Here is an 18,448-nt window from a genome sequence, read left to right on the forward strand (position 1 = left end):
TCTGTTTGATCAGAAGTTGCGTGTTGTGATCCCAAAGGGGAGAGAGATGAATATTTAAAGTGGGTTGGAAATGGACTGAGAATATGAGTAACATAACTTCCAGGCAGTATTTTTGCATGGTTATGGTTGACTTTCACATTAAAATATTGCTCTCTAAGTGACCAACCTCTCACTTTAGGGAACAATAAGGAAGAAAAAGACCAAAGAAGTTTTGTTCAAGGAGGTGTACATCCTATAGCCTTTCGAATGAACCGGCATCTCGAAACCTCTAACCCTCTACAGATCCAGTTACACACTGCAGGCTCAGAGATACCTTCTCAAGACCTGTGAGCTGGTGTAGGTATTAAACTCGACCCTCCCTAGCAGATCTCTCGGGATGTGCACGTCGTCCTCGGCTCAGCTTTGATCGCGGTTTTTTCCGCTCGGAACCTTGAACATGAACTGAACGTGGACGATGTTGGTTTATCATGGAGTCCAAGGGCAGCCAGAAAAAAACGCCTCAAGCCGACGAAGCGAGCGTAAGTGCGAGATCCTGTCTCGACGCGCTTAGAATAATCTGTCATTTTATTAAACATGGTATTTTCATCCTTCATTATCATGTGGGGTAGTTATATTGCTAGACATTAAACAATGGATTTGCATCTTTACTTTCAGCATTGTTTAGTAGGTTTTGGAAAGTTCCTGGTGTGGCTATGGTTCAGCGTCTTTAGAGTGAACGCAGGTTGCATTATCTCTGTCCTACTGTTACAGGCAGAATCTATAGTCTTTATCTCACAGGGTGGATTAAGTACCGCTCAGGGGATGAAATGACACAAAATACATTATTCATGTGATCCGTAACTCAATGATCTCCAATTCATTGACGGCCAATGGGGATACAGTACAATACAAATACTTAAATTGACCTGAGTACAGTTAAAGTCAAAGCAAATTATATATTATATTAAATTATACATTTCTCCCCTGAATACTTTGTATCTTACCTGAATTGTAAGTGTGTAACTCTATAGGTTAAATCCAAGGAATGTTCTGTTCTTTGATGTGTTTATAATGTGATTTTCATTCTACAAAAGCCACACATAATTTGTCTCATAGTAAGACGATGTGTAACATTACAAATTAACACTAGATGTCAGTACAATCATATATTAGTGTAACACTGAGGCTTGATAGTGAAGTTTGTTGCATGTTTCACATGACAAATTGGCGGTAGGTAGGGAGTGCCTAGCTCTTGTGTATTATCATTGGGAGAAACATTGAAAACCCCTTGTGTCAATCTTCAAATTAGTTATTAGGCAACATCTAAGTCTGTATTCTAAAACGTAGTAATCGGGCAATAGAACGTTTTGTGGCCAAAGCCTAACTCGTACTATGTACACTGTATTAGCAAAGGAATGTGAGCTTTAAACTAATTGCCCTCCTTTGTCTTTTCTGTGTTTTCGGCTGACGTAGGTCTCTGATATTACTGTGGAACTGGCTACTGTCGACGCCACATTGAACAAACTCTGCAAAAAGTACAGTCGGACGAGACGAAAAGGAAAGAAGAAAAAGAGGAAAAAGAGCCCTTACTGGAACTTGCAGAATCTCACTATCCTTCTGACGGTGGTGATTTTTGTTGTGGTGCTGATCATGTGGTCGCTGCTCTGGGTCTTTTTATGTGAGTCCAGCATGAAAATCAGGATCTATATTAATGATACAGACTGTCATAGATATAGTAGCAAAATGGGAACAGCTGGTTTTGGTAAAAAGTGAAGAAGCTTGTGCAGGGAATCAGAGTGACTTCATTCAATATAAACATCATACAGCAGCATCACTTTCTTAACAATCAATTTATTGCAGTTATTAAATTTTAAATTCATGCAAATAGTGCTTCTGGTTACTGGAACCTGGGGGGAAAAGTTAGCAATGGGAACTGGAATAATAGATTTTATAATATATGTAATGTCAGGCCCTTCCCTTATTAGAATAAGATCTCATGGAATCAGCCTTACTGATCCAAGCACAGGGTTTGCAGAATTTCTGCCTAAAGTAGTTTGGAGAAATCGAAAAGTGAAAATGCTGATTGTACAAAATTAGAAAACCTATTACTTAAGCATACGAATTATCAGAGGATTTGGCCATGCATTCATTTTTAGCACTTGCATAGCCTTGTGATATTGCAGTGATTGCAGGAATTGCAGTTTGTCAGGCAGAATCACCATGGAGGCACACGTCATCAATTCACACGGTCACACACTGAGGGTACATCCGAATAAGGCTACCCTGAATTTGTGTCTGTTTGTCTGATGTAAAAAAGAAATGAAAGGGTTTGGAATGTTTGGTGTGTTTGTGAAGCTGCTGTAAAAGGTACTGCACTTGATGTAAAATTAGGCGTGTGGGCATACCTTTTAAATATGGTGTGCATATCTGGATACCATGTAAATTCTGTGTGTATACCATTCTGTGTGAATACCGGGTGACTAACCTGTGCATACCATGTTAATACCACATGCCTTTCAGTGCTTGTCTCTTTTTGGATTGTAGTTCGACTGGAGAACAGCAACAGCATGTACTTTGCGGGGATGTTTCGTATTGCTGATGTGGAATTCCTGCCAGAATACCGGCATGCAGAGTCCAGCGAGTTCCTGTCCATGGCAAGCAGGATCCAACACATAGTGCGTCCTTCTACACACATGCTCACCGGATACCTCATATGCGGTGCACAGACTGTCTCCCTCTGCTTCTCACTGTTCTTATTTGTCCACTCATACATTCACTTTTGGCTGTATGGGTGATTCCTGTTTTGGACCACATACAGTATTTGGCTGGCTGTTTTCTGAAAATTGGAATGATTGTATTTTATGGTTTAAACATTTTGTCAGGACTATACCATACTTAGCTATGAGGAATGCATGTTTGCCAAGCTCAGGGGTTGAAAATATTATAATTGTGGGATGTTTTTTGTAAATATTTCTTCAGACGTTTTCTACCCTGTTAGGGACATGTACATGGTAATCACAGAGTTTAAATAATGTACAAGCAATACTGAACTTTTCTGGGATACAATGTGTCCCTTTTGCTATGATAAAAGTTTAATTGTTGTAGCATTTACAGTTTTAATTTTATGAATAGTACAATGTCAGAATGAGGGAATCTGTGCATTATTTGTCCCCATTTTGTTGAGGAATTTGATTAATTAGAAATAAAAGTATATGTAGAATTTACCTCATTTAACAAAACAATATACAAATATACCAAACACTTACTGTTGTGATTAGAATTTTTTTTTAAATCATTGCCTAACAGGGTGGAATAGAATATAACAGGGTGGAACCAAGTAGGCCTCTTAAGAAGTACATTCAGATTCACAACAACAATACTACTACTACAACAACTAATAATAATAATAATAATAATAATAATACCACTGTAGTAACATAAATAATTAAGAAATACACTCATATAATAATAATAATAATACTTTTTGATTATACCATTATTATTCATTATCATACACAAGAAATACATTCAAATAATAAATCTACAAGTCATTTTAATGAAAATAATAAATATTCTTGTACAATTTCTACTCAGTAGGCTGCATATCCCATAAATAGCCTAACAGGGTGGAATATTTCTAGCTAATTTAGCTCTAGCTCTTTGACTGAGCAACATTTAGCTAGCACACACTCTACAGCTGATCAGCATTTAAATAGCTATTTTTAACATGTTTTTAAAAATATTTTTTCCAATAAATATTTCCCATAATATATACTAACAGGGTGGAACTTTAATGGTGCCTCAAACTGGTGTGTAATATAAAATTGAGAAAAATACAGGAGAAAGTGACAGTTAAAGCTTACCTTAGTCTTCCAGTTGAATTTCCCCCCAAAAACAAATGATGTCACTTCGTGGAAATGGCTGTATGGATTTGTAATCTTTTTAGGGAGCCTAGAAACTAGAGGCTAACAGGGTGGAAAACAAATGCAGGGACATATAATATATTATATAATTACAGAAAACAAAATAAGTTTAATCAGATTTGTTTCTTTCTCTAAAGGTAGTATACCCTAGTCTATCAAAATAATAAAGAATAAGTTTTGGTTTTTATAATTTTATAGTTTATATTTACTGAGGAAGTTGAATACTTTGCATTTGGGACATGCTAAAATGAGCGCATATTCCAGAGAAATGGTGCTTTAAAGAGATGTAAAAAAAATTTAAATAATAATTTATCTTTGTTAAAGCAATAGAAAACACCTAAACATATAATAAAATAGGTTTGTTATAAAGATTTGTCTAATTTTATAAAAGAATAAGAGCCAGTTAAACACGAGGACATGAATATGTGGCCCAAAACAGGAATCACCCGCCTTGCCTCCATTCAAAGTGGATGAGGCAGTTGTGTTAGAGATGAAAAAACTCAAAAATGTCTTTCTTCTTATGCCTTTTAGGTGAGCAGTGTGTACAGAGCCTCGCCTGTGGCCAAACTCTACCGGCATTCTGCCATATCAGACCTGAGGTACTCGTGCATTTCTCATTCATTTGCTTTCATTCATGGTAAATTCTATGATTTGAATGATATCATTTTATATACATTAAGTTATATACATTATAAAATGTAATTAAATTATATACATTATAAACAGGAAGGTAAATATGGTATATTTCATGACAAAGAATCGCTCCTCTGTTTGTGAGATTATGTCTATGTGTGCCCTCACAGCAACACCAACAAGGGTGGTCTCCTGGTCTACTTTTGGCTGGTGTTTGCGGCCCCACAGCAGAGAAGCCTAGCCATGTGTGAGGAATGTGTTGGTGCCGTCCTACGCGATTCTGTGCTCACCAGCCTGACAAACCGCTCTTCCATTGGGTTCCTGCTCAGCTTACCAGTGGATATTGACTCCATCCTCATCAATGGTACAGGAATCATAATGAAGATCTCATTGCCTTTACAGATGTGCTTGGTAGCCATAGGCGGGTGTGGCTGTAGGCAGTTGCAGGTGTTATTAGTGGTTTTCTGAACTTAGGCTGTGCCGATTGAGGTGCCCTGACCACTCATTTGCTTCTCTGCCCGGGTTCAGCTGCCATGCGCTCAGACTATTCCGGCACTGCGACAGGTAAGCTGTGCCTCTTACAGATGTTTTGCTGGGAGCAGGTCAGGGCCGCCAGCTCTTCGGTGGTTAGGATGTGCTGCTCATGATTTTTTTCACTTCAGACTCTAAGTGTGTGGACAAGCTGTATGCCGGCCTGCCAGGGATCTCCGTGCCCCTGAACGTCTTCTCGTCCTGGGGGGGCCTAAGCTGTCACGTGAAGCTGACAGCGGCTGCTGGCTGCCTCATCCGCCTCAGCATGTTGGCCTTCCGCATCGAGCCCAGTGGCTGTGCAGGGGACAGCGTAACCGTGTATGATGCGCTGCTCCCAATCCGAAGCCGCATGCTCTATAGGTGGGGGGAGGGGGGCACACCTGCCTCATTCATACTTGCAGATTTACAGATTTACTTATATAAATGCGTGTTATGCATGTGATATGTTATCACTACTGTGACTGAGCTACATTTCAAGCAGCAGACAGACATTTCTGCAGGTGTACGTTTGCTCTGCTGCCGCCAGGCTCTGTGAGCCCGTGTCTGAAGCCATCCTACTCATCTCCACGGGGAACGTTATGCTGCTGTCCTTCAGAATGACCCAGGGCAATAAGAGCTTTCGCGGAACCTTCCAGGCCATTCCTGAAGAGCGTAATGCCTCATGTTTCCGGCCCTGTATGTCTCATTGAGTATATAATGCTTCCCTCATGATATGTCTTACAGTAACCTATTTTTCCTCCTAGCATGCTTTGCTACGATAGAGATGCAGAGAGAGGCTGCTTTTACTGGGGCAATCAGCAGCCCTTTCTTCCCCAGCCTGCTCCCACCATCCTGCACATGCACATGGCACTTCCAGGTATCACACGCATCATCATCTAGGGGCCATTATCTAGCAGGCCCTGGTATCACACACATCATCATATAGGGGCCATTGACTTGGCAGGTCCTGGTATCACACACATCATCATCTAGGGGCCATTGATCTAGCAGGTCCTGGTATCACATGCATCATCATCTAGGGGCCATTGACTTGGCAGGTCCTGGTATCACACGCATCATCATCTAGGGGCCATTGATCTAGCAGGCCCTGGTATCATACACATCATCATATAGGGGCCATTGACTCGGCAGGTCCTGGTATCACACTCATCATCATCTAGGGGCCATTGACCTAGCAGGTCCTGGTATCACACTCATCATCATATAGGGGCCATTGACCAGACAGGTCCAGGTATCAGACAAATGGATAATGATTGTAACTTCTTTTCATTTTTGTAGACTCCACATGACAGTTTAGGTGTGGCCTTGATGTTCCACAACTATGTTCTATAACTGAAGGACTTGAAGGCTTGTAATGATTGTAACTTCTTTTCATTTTTGTAGACTCCACATGACAGTTTAGGTGTGGCCTTGAAGTTCCACAACTATGTTCTAAAACTGAAGGACTTGAAGGCTTGTGACCATGGCTGGTGGAAGGTGAACGAGATCATGTAGGTGTGTTTGGGTGTGTTAGGGTTAGGGAAAGATCATAGTCACTGATCAAGCGTATGATCAAAGTGAGTAGGAGATAACATGGGGTTGGGGTTATGCCAATCCGCCCGGATTTTAACATGGTGCTAAAACATTTTAATCTTTAGCATGTTGGGAAATTTTTGCTCCACTACTCATTTGTAACAGTTTTTGCCATATTTTATTACAATCCACTTGGTATAGAGAAGTGCATCATGGACAAGCTGCTCCATTTTAGGGCAAGTGAACAGCACTGTAGAATCTTTTTGCAGTACAGGGATACACTAATTACAGCAGGATTATGAAGCATGTAGAGGGAATGCTAGGCTCAGTATCTGCCAAACCACTGCATAAACAAGGAATCAGCCCCAGGGAAGATATGTGGCTTTTCTGTAATCTCTGTGTGGCATGTTAAGGAGGTTATAGTGTTGCTGTCCACTCGACTACTCACAATAATGCCTAGAGTGGCCTTTATACCTTTATGTATTTCTTATTTCCTTGGTAGATACTGTGGCAGCTACATTGACCATCCCACCATCTTCCATATTGCATCGCCGAATGCTGAGGTGTTGTTCCTCTGCAGTTCCCAGCGCTCTGACCTCCCTTTCAAAGCCGATTACGGCAGCTTCACAATCAGTCAGCGTAAGAAAAAAACTGCTGTCCGTATAATGCACTGCCTTCCGCCAACCCCCCCCCCCCCCCGCCAAAGAATGTTCTTTCTGATGCTCAAGATTGGTGATCACATCATGTAAATGCCAAAAGCCAAGAGGGGAGCTTTAAATGTATCTTTCCAATAACAAATTTAGTTTTGAAGTATTATAATAATAATAACAATCTGACATCTTGAGTACAGTATGTCCTCCTACAGCACGTGCTTTAAAAATTTGCTCCAAATTGTTTCATAAAAACAATTACAGTATACTGCAGTGTTTGCCTTTGTTTATGATTGATATGTTGATTTCGTCCGTGAGGTGATCGCAAAAAACAGCACCCAGCTGAACCGACCCACATAGGAGCGCATGGAACACACGCCTGGCAGCTGTGGAAAGCCGTTTGAGCATTTATTCTGATATCCATGATATCAAGCCCACTTTACTCTACTAGTTCAGACTTTGGCCGTACTAGTAAGACATCCTGGTGCACTAGTACGCGACTAGGTGGTACTAGTACTGCAAAAATGCTTACTTGTCAAGCTTTTTCATCAACTTGTTAATGTGTGGGCCTGAAATTTGCTGCACTAGTTAACTAATAAGGTTTAAAATGCTTACTAGTAGCACTAGTATAGGCCAAAATGTCCACTAGTGACACTAGTAAAGGCCAAAATGTCCACTAGTGACACTAGTAAAAGTCAAAATGTCCACTAGTTGCACTAGTGAGGGTGTTTTGACCTCACTAGTGTGACTAGTAAGGGGCAATTGTCCACTAGTGACACTAGTAAGAGTCTATTTGCCCTTACTAGTTACACTAGTGAAGGACAAAATGAACACTAGATAACTAGTTGAAGTGCACTAGTCGACATGCACGGTAACAAGTAAAGAGCTAATAACTTCACTTGTTAACGTGTATGGCAGTTTAGCACTTACTTGTTAACGTTCTGTGCGTACATGTCGACAGCCTTTTGTGGTGGTGTGATTCATTAGACCAAACTGTATCTAAAGGCAGCTTTAGACCCGACTTTTGATAGTGAATAAAATAATCCAATATATAATGCATCGGGTCCTTGCGTTGGGTAATATTTTGTTTTATGTGCCCGTTTTACTGCGCCCTCACTGAGTTTAGACCACTGATCAAGGACTCTTTCTCCCGTTTCTACCATAAATGAGGCTGACGTCTCTCCGCAGACTGGACTGCAGAGAGAAAGAGAGCGCAGTGTCTCTGTCTGTAGATGGCATGATCGCTGAGGATGTCTTACTAGTACGGCCAAAGTTCGAACTAGTAGAGCAAAGTGGGTTTGATATCACTGATATCAGAATAAATGCTCAAACGGCTTTCCATAGACAGCCAATTACTGCACCAGCTCACTGAGTGCTAACCTACAACCTGCATGTTTTGCTGTTACGCCACATTTTGTTAACTTTTACAATTAAAGAAAGGCTCATTTAACAATCGCAAGAAATGTCTAAGCGTCCTGGTTCAAAAAGCCAAGCAGTGAATGCAAAAGGAAAGTTTTAAGTATTGAAGAGAAACTTGGAGTATCAAAGTGTTTTGAACAGAATGAGAGGATAATGCAAAGTGCCATATTTATTGTAGGATTTATCTATTTATTACCTATTATTTATAACACTATGCTATAGTTATTTTCCAATTCCTGTCTTTCTGTGTCTTTCTGTGTGTTACTTACAAAGTTTTTGAATGTTTTTCCCTTAACTCCATTTTCCCCATAAACTCTGTTGTTTGTGTAGTGTGAATTTGTGCTAAATTTTGCGCAAAGACAGCTATCACATTAAAGGAGAACATGTGCTCTCTGTGTCTGTCTGACTGTGGTTCTGGCAGTCAGTATGAACATTTAGTTCGCCGCAAAATAGTAGCCTGGAAATGGCTCATTTCAATGTGATGCTCAGGGTAAATTATGTATATTCACTGAGAGTGTGCATATGTATTGCGCATAGAATCCATTTGCTGTATAATTATTATTTAGTTTCCGTGGCTCATGCCTCTCTGATTTGTTTAATTCTTTTCACTCCACCCTTTAAGTGGAGTGATAAAGTTTTCTGTCCTACATGCGCTTAACCTCTTTTGAAGGGCATGTCCTCTATGTCACAGCGTGTCCTGAGGGACACTTCCACTGTGGCACAGGTTTCTGTGTGGAGCCCTGGCGTCGCTGCGATGGCCTGGATGACTGCCTGGATGAAAGTGATGAAGTCTTCTGCAGTAAGTGTCTATGTCTTCTGTGTTCAGAGACCAACAGGTTTTCCCTATTATAGACTTCTTAAGACTATATTCAGACCAGTCAGTTCCTGAATAATTTTCTGTGTACATCTTTAATTGCTTATTCTTTAGCGAAACCTCCCAAAAACTGTGAGAGCCCCACCCCCCTCCACCCCATCTACATCTGTAATGGGGAGATGGACTGTCTGGATGGCCAGGATGAGACAAACTGCACTCTGGGTAAAAAAAACTTCTCTGCATTACTGCACTGTCATAGTAAGCAGGTTGTAAGAAACAGGTGAGCAGGACTTCATTTTGATTTTTAAGGCAGGTCCTGCAGAATTCTTTGGACAGCTGGTGAAACACCTTCTCTGGTTATGCTCTATGTGTCTGCCTTCCTGTAAGATGTAACATGCATCTTGTGTCTCACATACACATCTTTCCGGCAGAGACGAGCTGCTTAGACATCCGCTTCAGGTGCAACACCGGAGCCTGCATCCGGAAGAGGAACGCCAAGTGCGATGGTGCCCATGACTGTCTGGACGGTAGCGATGAGAGTGACTGCGGTGAGCTCAAACCTCAGCGTGTTTCACAGTCTTAGTCAGCCTGGCCCCAGTCCCACAGTCTGTCCCGGCCTCTGCAGACCACATTCAATACTTTGCCTTCATCTTCTCTGCTTACAATGATTTACCAGACTTCAGGTCTCACAGATCTTCCTTTGATCACTAGGGATGATAGGTCCTTGCTGGATGGACTTTTAATTAAATGGCACAGACCGTGGTGACCCCCCGCTGGGGCAGGGGTGTGAGTCAGCGTTTCTTCACCATGTTTATAGTCTGGGTTCATAACACACTTGTAACACACACAGCTACTATTGTCGCAAACTTGGTCATAACAGCTCTGGGCTAATCTGTGGTCACATCCAATCGCAGTTACATGCACTGAATACACTGTCTACTCCTTTCCAGATCTCCACTTACTCCCAAATTTTCTTCCCTGCAGCTTGTGGTCAACCAAGTATAGGACAGGAGCGTGTCACTGGAATGTGGGATGGCCCAAAGCTGCAGCGCATTGTGGGGGGCGTGGCTGCTTCAGAAGGGGAGTGGCCATGGCAGGTCAGCCTGCACTTCGCTGGTCATCTTTATTGCGGGGCAGCAGTCATCGCTTCACAGTGGCTCCTGTCAGCAGCACACTGCTTCAGCAAGGATAGGTACAGTAACATCAGTGTGTTCCAGACTGCTACACATACACAGTGCCAGTGCTTTTCCCCTGCAGTGTGAGGAGTACAGTGTGTCCTACAGTGTTAGGAATACAGAGTGGTTAGTGCAGTGTAGCCTGAAGTGTGGAGAATACAGTGTGTTTAGTTCAGTGTGTCCTGCAGTATGGTTAGTACTTAGTGTCATCAGAGATGGGTAGAAATACATCAAAAATGTCTTGTTACAAATTACAAATACTTGCTTATCAAATGTAACAAAATAAAATACAAAATTTGTGTGAGAATGTGTATTTAATTTTAGGATAGTTATGTGTGCACCCGTGATAGAGGGTCCCGTACGGTGTCTTGCCTGCCTGGTGCCCAGGTAGGGGACCTTCCGAATCGAGTGGACAGGCTTTTGGCCCCAGCCGGGGTGGATCCAGTGGTCATGGTGCATGTTGGCACCAATGACATAGGAAAGGGCAGGAGGGCTGTTCTGCAGGATAAATTTATAGAAGTCGCGGATAAGCTTAGAAGCAGAACATCCATGGTGGTATTCTCTGGAATACTTCCCGTGCCACGTGCGAGTCAGGTTAAGTTAACTGAGATAAGGGGATTAAATGCGTGGCTAAAATGGTGGTGTAGGAAAGAGGGGTTCAGGTTTATGGGGCACTGGAAGACCTTCTGGAACAGGTGGGACCTGTTCAAGCCAGACGGGTTGCATCTGAACCATAGTATGTGTAGAGTAGTTGAGGAATGTTTAAACTAGGGACTGGGGGGGCAGTGAGGTTAGTTACGAATTTATGTGGGGAGAGACGGAAAGCCCAAATAAATATTTAAAGTGGGCACTGTAAAAGACCTATCATTTGTGGTCTGTATTTAAATGCTAGGAGTATTAGAAACAAAATTAATGATTTAGAGACTTTAATTTCATCGGACACTTACGACATTATAGGAATAACTGAAACATGGATGAGTGACAATGAAGGGGAAGAATATAATATTGATGGTTATACGTTGTTCCATAGAGACCGGATAGGCAAGAAGGGAGGTGGTGTTGCAGTATACGTAAAAGAAACCTTGCAGGCAAGGGAGCTCAATGATAAAAATAAAAGTACAGAAGCTGTATGGATAAAACTGGATGCTAAAGACTCAAATGGCCTAATTGTCGGGGTTTGTTATAGGGCACCTAATGTAGCTGCAGAGGAAAGCAGAATGTTATATGATGATATCAGGATTATGAGTAATAAAAATGATGTGGTGGTTATGGGTGATTTTAATTTACCTGGAATACAGTGGGACACAGTCTCTGGCTCTTCTGTAAATGAACTTGAGATGGTGGAATTATTACAGGATTGTTTTTTTACTCAGTTTGTTAATACCCCTACCAGGGGAGAAGCCCTTCTTGATCTTGTTTTCTCTAATAACCAGGATAGGATTGGAAAATTAGAGGTTTTAGAACCATTGGACGGTAGTGATCATAACATGTTTAAATTCGAGGTTAATTTTAGTGTCAGAAGAGCAAAGTCAAAATTAAAAGTATACAATGTTAGGAAGGCTAACTTTAATGGTATGAGACGGAAATTAGAAACTGTAAACTGGACGGAGTTAAACAACAAAACAGTTGAAGATGCATGGGAATTTTTTAAAAGCACATTGTTGCAAGTGCAAGAGGACTTTATACCTGTTTCCAGCAAAACTAAATCTAGGAAACGACAACCAAGGTGGTTTACTAAGGAAATTAAGAATTAAGTCAGGAGGAAAAGGGCTCTGTTCCACAATTGGAAAATAACTAATGATTTCAAAATTAAGCAGCTGTATCTAAGTCTACAGGTAGAGTTAAAAAATAACATTAGACTGTCCAAGAGGGATGTAGAAAGAAAAATTGCATTGGAGGCTAAGGATAACAATAAAAGTTTCTTCCAATACTTTAACTCCAAAAGAGCTCTAAAAGCTGAAATCACTAATTTGCAGGATAGTAAGGGCCTTATAATTGAAAATGAAATTGATATAATAAATGATTATTTTTCACGGGTGTTCACAGTAGAGAAGACAAGTAACTTACCACCAATTAGTACAAATACAGCGTAGTCTATGACCAATATATGTATAACTGAGGCTGATGTGGTACTAAGCCTAGCTAAACTCAAAATAAATTAATCGCAGGGCCCTGATGGCATCTTACCTATAGTTTGAGATGAGGGATATTATTAGCCAACCTTTAACTATAATATTCCAGCAATCGTTATCTGCAGCTGTGGTACCTTCAGATTGGAAGCATGCTAATATAACACCCTTATTCAAAAAAGGGGATAGAAGTAATCCAGCAAACTATAGGCCAATCAGTTTAACTAGCATTACTGGAAAAATAATGGAAGCTATAATCCAAGTGAAAATGGTAGATTACCTGGATGCAAATAACATTCTAAGGGATAGCCAACATGGATTTAGGAGAGGTAGATCCTGTTTAACGAATCAACTTGAGTTCTTTGAGGAAGCTACAAGTGAAATTGATCACAAAAAGGCCTACGATGTGATTTACTTAGATTTCCAGAAGGCCTTTGATGTTGTCCCCCACAAACTGCTCTTGCTAAAGCTCAAAGCTGCAGGGATTTTAGGAACTGTGGCAGCTTGGATCGAAAACTGGTTAACTAACAGGAAGCAGCGAGTAGTTATGTCACAGTGGGCCTGCGTTCATAGTAGGGTACCGCAGGGTTCAATTTTAGGACCACTATTGTTCCTAATTTACATTAATGATATTGACACCAATACATACAGTAAACTGGTTAAATTTGCAAACGACACCAAGGTGGGTGGTGTAGCAGATACTGATCTAACAGCAGAGAGGCTACAACGGGATCTGGATTTAATTAGCGACTGGGCTGATACTTGGCAGATGAAATTTATCACAGATAAATGTAAGGTAATCCATGCAGATAGCAGAAATATAAAGTACAGATATTTTATGGTTTCCACTGAAATAAAGGTAGCTGATTACAAGAAAGATCTCGGTGTGTATGTTGATGCTTCCATGTCCCACTCTCGCCAGTTTGGGGAAGCAATAAAAAAGGCCAATAGAATGTTGGGTTATATCTCTAGGTGTGTGGAGTTTAAGTCAAGGGAGGTGATGTTACATTTATATAATTCCTTGGTAAGACCCCACCTAGAATATTGTGTGCAGGTTTGGTCACCATACCTTAAGAAGGACATTGCTGCCTTAGAAAAGGTGCAGCGGAGGGCTACGAGAATGATTCCTGGTCTTAGAGGAATGTCTTATGAGGAGAAGTTAGCTGAGCTGAATCTGTTTAGCCTTGAGCAAAGGAGACTAAGGGGGGACATGATCCAGGTCTATAAGATTCTAACGGGAACTTGTGGCCATAAGTGGAAATAAGCTAAAACCCAGGGTTCCTTTAAATCAGAGCTAGATAAGATTTTAACAACTCTGAGCTATTAGTTAAGTTGGCCCCCTCTCGTTTGTAAATTTCTTATGTTCTTATGTTCTTATGTTCTTATGATACAAGTGATTTGTAACTGGAAAATACAAAAATTTATACCCAGTGTTTCCCACAGAATTGGTGCTGGTGGCTGACAGGGGTGCTGGGGTGTGTGTATGCATGTCCATGTGCATGGGCGAGGAGGCACACCAACAAAATTAATTATCATTATGCGTGAATTTCCCCCTTTGTCTTACAGTAGGGTGCCAAATATTTGCAAATTCAAAGAAGAATACACACTCAAAAAAACAGAACCATGGATATAATATACAAGTCAGTCATCCCTTTTACACAGGTTCAGTGGCTATAAAAACACCCACGTTTAGCTGATAGAAATTAATTTTGTCCTTAGCAACAATAGCTACCCTGATTTATCACTAATAAAGTCTTCCATATATGACAAATCACAAGATGCCACTGCCTGAGCATACCTGTTGAAATAATCTAGAATGCCACTAGCAGGCTAGCAAGTTAAAGAGGACATGGGTCATTCCATGTCAAATCATCACACTTTCGGACCTCATCGTCACAGATTTTAATGAAACTTGGCATGCTGATTTGGTCACATGAGTAACTCATGAAACTGAAATTGGACATGTCTGGGATCAAAATTGAGGGAGTTTTAAGCGAACAAAGTTTTAACTTTTTTTTTTCGGGGGGGGTTAGCGGGCTATGACTTTGACTGGCTAGAAATGGTCCTCATATTGTTTTAAAGCTATTGTCCAGTACTATAGATTGAACAAATAATATGCCATCCCCATATGAATAATTATTATGTAATAACGATTAAAATATTTTTTAAAACCTATATTTCAAAATTGATTATTTTTTTTGCTAAAGCTGGATCATAATGTCATGAACATCTCCAGAAAATTGGTCTTATTGTTATTGAATTTTTAATATTTTAATCAGTTATTACATAGTAATTATTCATATGGGGATGGCATATTATTTGTTCAACTTTGTTCAATCAATATTTATTTTCAATCTATAGAGCTGGAAAATAACTTTAAAACAATATAAGGACCACTTCTGTGCAGCTTACATTAAGGTAAATATAGCCAGTCAAAGTCATAGCCCTCCCCACCAAAAAGTTAAAACTTTGTTTGCTTAAATCTCAATATTGATCCCAGACACGCCCATTTTCAGTTTCATGGGTTACTCATGTGACCAAATCAGCATGGCAAGTTTAGTTAAAATCTGTGATGATGAGGTCCGAAAGTGAGATTTGACATGAAATGACCCACATGAAATAAAGGATGTAGTTAGCATAATTCACAAGCTGGATTCCCACTCTAAAAAAAGCAATGCTCGCACCTTTGACTATGACATTGCAATGCTGCATCTGTGCATCTAGCCAAAGATGGTGATAAGCTGTATTTATATTTGTAAAATGACAGAAAATAAATAATATTAAATATTTTTTTTAAACACATAAAATACAATCTCTCAAAGTATTTTGTTACAAATTACATCTGATTTTTGTCTATCCAGCAAAATACAGATTACAATTACAAATATTCAAAAGTAATTAAATATATATTTAAAATACATTTAATTGAAATACTGCCCATTTCTGTCACGATCAGGAACAGGCGATCCGGGAAGCAGGTGAGTGGAGCCGGGAATACGTAGAAAGGGGGTTTATTCCGCAAACATAGAACATGACACCACAGACAATACAATGACGGATCTAGGGAAACTAACTCAGACGCGGACTAAATAAACAGGACAAGTTGAAAGTAACAGGTAACAGGTGATGACAATCAGGAATTGACACGAGGTAATGAGGGGGCGTGGCACACACAAGGATCGTACGGAGCTGGGCGTGACAATTTCTGTGCGTCACACAGTGTGGGGGGTGCAATGTATTTTGCAGTGTGGGCATACATGGTGGTTAGTATAGTGTATCCTGAGGTGTGAGGTTTACACTGTAACCCATGTATGATCATATTTAAAAACATCACTGCTGCTTTGCCGGCAGGCTGACAGACCCAAGACAGTGGACCGCTCACCTGGGGATGCTGACACAGGGCAGCGCAAAGCATGTAGCGGAGATCCAGAGGATTGTGGTGCACCAGTACTACGACGCTCGCACCTTTGACTATGACATCGCGCTGCTGCATCTGCGCAGAACGTGGCCGTCATCACTGGCTGCATACATCCAGCCCGTGTGCCTGCCCCCTCCTTCCCAGCTTCTGCCCAGTGGACTCCAGTGCTGGGTGACTGGCTGGGGCTACAGGTCTGAGGAGGGTGAGTGTCTTTGAACACACAGACAATTGCTGATGTCACAGCAGCACCTGAACAGCACAGTCAACATGCCACCCTCTCTCACTCCACAGATAAAATTCTTCCCATGATCCTGCAGAAGGCTCAGGTCCAAATCTTCAGTCAGAGCGAGTGCAAGCGGACCTACAGCCCTGTGTCTCCACGCATGTTGTGCGCAGGGGTGCCCTCAGGAGAGCAGGATGCCTGTCGGGTGGGTGGCTGCCTGGCTTTTGGCCAGACTCATGTACCCATTCTGTACATGACTGATAAAGACATTAGCTATTAGCAGTAGCTCCAGTCTCAGACATGGTGTATTCTTTCAGGGTGATTCGGGGGGTCCGCTCTCATGCCAGGTGCAGGATGGGGGCCGCTGGTTCCTCGTAGGCATCGTGAGCTGGGGAGCCGGCTGTGGGAGACCCAACCTGCCTGGGGTTTATGCCCGTGTGGCTAAGTTCAGCGCCTGGATCCAGAGCTACACCCTTTGAGTCAAAGTGACCAGTGCACCAACTTTTTCCCCACACAAACCTCCTAGTGCAGCAGCTTCTTCCTACACAAACTTCCCAGTGCAGCAGCTTCTTCCTACACAAACTTCCCAGTGTAGCAGCTTCTTCCCACACAAACTTCCCAGTGCAGCAGCTTCTTCCCACACAAACATCAATTGCTACCCTCACACCCTCTGGCCCTGGTGTAGTGTCCTAATCGCACAATTTCATGACATGTATGTGTGTTTAAATGTTTCTTTGAACCTTGGATCTAATTTTATAAAAAAAAAAAAAAAAAAAAAGAGCTTGGCCACCAGCATAGTGTGAAAGACTGGTCTGTTGTATCAGAATCAGAAAAACTATATTGATCCCGGAGGAAATTGCTCTGGGTATATTATCCTGTCAGCAGCCCTGGACACTAATAATGGCTCTTGGTGGGTCTCTAATGGTACAGTCATTTATCAAAAACATGCACAAATGGACTGTCAATAAATAACTGTAAAGAGCATCCTCCTACTTTAGGTAATAACGATAATTTAATCTAGAATGAATAATTATATGAATTCTTTATCATATTAATGGTCCTACGGTACAGTGTTTAAATGAATTTCATGTTGATGTAAAGCTATCATTTTTGTCTGTCAAAACCTCTCCTAAAGTCAGTACCAATGTGTCTGTTGACTCAACCAGTAGTATACCATGTTTGGTTATTCAGTACCACATCAACTTAAGTAATTAAGTTAAGAAATTTAATGAATGTATGGAATGGCTGGGGTGCCCCTGAGGAGAGGTTTGTAAACTGATGTGGTGTTCATCTAGCCATCTAACAAAACCTCAGTAACGTTTTAGAAAATAGTAGAAATTCTTTACCTTCCATTATGTTGTTATTTATTTGCAAGTATTCTAATGTTACATTGTCTTTTTTTCAACAAATGTCCACCTACTACACAGATAAACAACATTTTCTTTCACTGCCTCAGACTCTTGCACAGTAGAGTACCTAATGGAGCACTTCAGCTTTTTCCCAAGAGCACATAGCAGATTTCCCCCCCCCTTCTCCCAATTACCCGGAGCCACAGTGCATGAGGGAGGTTTTTATGGGTGAAAGTATATATGCTCACAATTCAAGAAACCAGGAAAGCATATTATTTTCAATTTACTGTTTATCTTTTGAAAAACGTACTGTGAAGAACTTGACGGCTGGTTTATACTAAACTATTTAGTATTACTGTACTAAACTTTAGAAAAAGCGACTTTTGTCAATTTAAAAAGCCGGGTTGTACTGTCTGAATCCCATGCATCACAGCAGAAATCCTGCTCTTTCAGTGTTCATATTGGTAAAATCACGTTTTACACCACGCCTTCGCAGAGTAATTGACTGAACAAGCCGATTTCTGTAATAGCTTCGCAAAAGCCGCCTGTGGTCCTGAGCAAAATAAACGCAGAAAGCGCCGCAGGCAGTACATGCCCCGTGCTCTCGCTCTCCTCCTCCCTACACAATCCTGGGTTCCCCTGAGAGTCACAGTTTGCTCCGTGTACAGCCGGTAAAAACGCTGCAGCGGCTCT

General features: G+C 41.1%; 1 protein-coding gene across 1 annotated transcript; it reads left to right on the top strand.

Annotated features, from left to right (window-relative positions):
* Positions 1-96: 96 nt before the first annotated feature.
* tmprss7 (transmembrane serine protease 7) lies at positions 97-16,895 on the top strand. The gene is made up of 18 exons (XM_072711361.1): positions 97-518; positions 1,453-1,657; positions 2,524-2,654; positions 4,434-4,501; positions 4,706-4,899; positions 5,064-5,099; positions 5,198-5,426; positions 5,593-5,717; positions 5,810-5,922; positions 6,450-6,556; positions 7,081-7,217; positions 9,339-9,446; positions 9,576-9,683; positions 9,893-10,009; positions 10,446-10,653; positions 16,117-16,385; positions 16,475-16,611; positions 16,724-16,895. The coding sequence occupies exons 1-18, from the start codon at positions 468-470 to the stop codon at positions 16,883-16,885; spliced, it is 2,505 nt and encodes an 834-aa protein (XP_072567462.1). The 5' UTR covers positions 97-467; the 3' UTR covers positions 16,886-16,895.
* Positions 16,896-18,448: the final 1,553 nt, after the last annotated feature.

The sequence above is a fragment of the Paramormyrops kingsleyae genome, chromosome 4 (assembly GCF_048594095.1).
Source record: "Paramormyrops kingsleyae isolate MSU_618 chromosome 4, PKINGS_0.4, whole genome shotgun sequence".
In the NCBI taxonomy this organism is placed as follows: domain Eukaryota; kingdom Metazoa; phylum Chordata; class Actinopteri; order Osteoglossiformes; family Mormyridae; genus Paramormyrops; species Paramormyrops kingsleyae.

Bases quoted from the DNA above. Each gene is read 5' to 3' on its own strand.
- tmprss7 (XM_072711361.1), top strand. From the start codon at position 468: ATGGAGTCCAAGGGCAGCCAGAAAAAAACGCCTCAAGCCGACGAAGCG. The intron at 5,923-6,449 runs GTATCACACGCA...TCATTTTTGTAG, and splicing joins CATGCACATGGCACTTCCAG to ACTCCACATGACAGTTTAGG. The intron at 6,557-7,080 runs GTAGGTGTGTTT...TTTCCTTGGTAG, and splicing joins TGGAAGGTGAACGAGATCAT to ATACTGTGGCAGCTACATTG.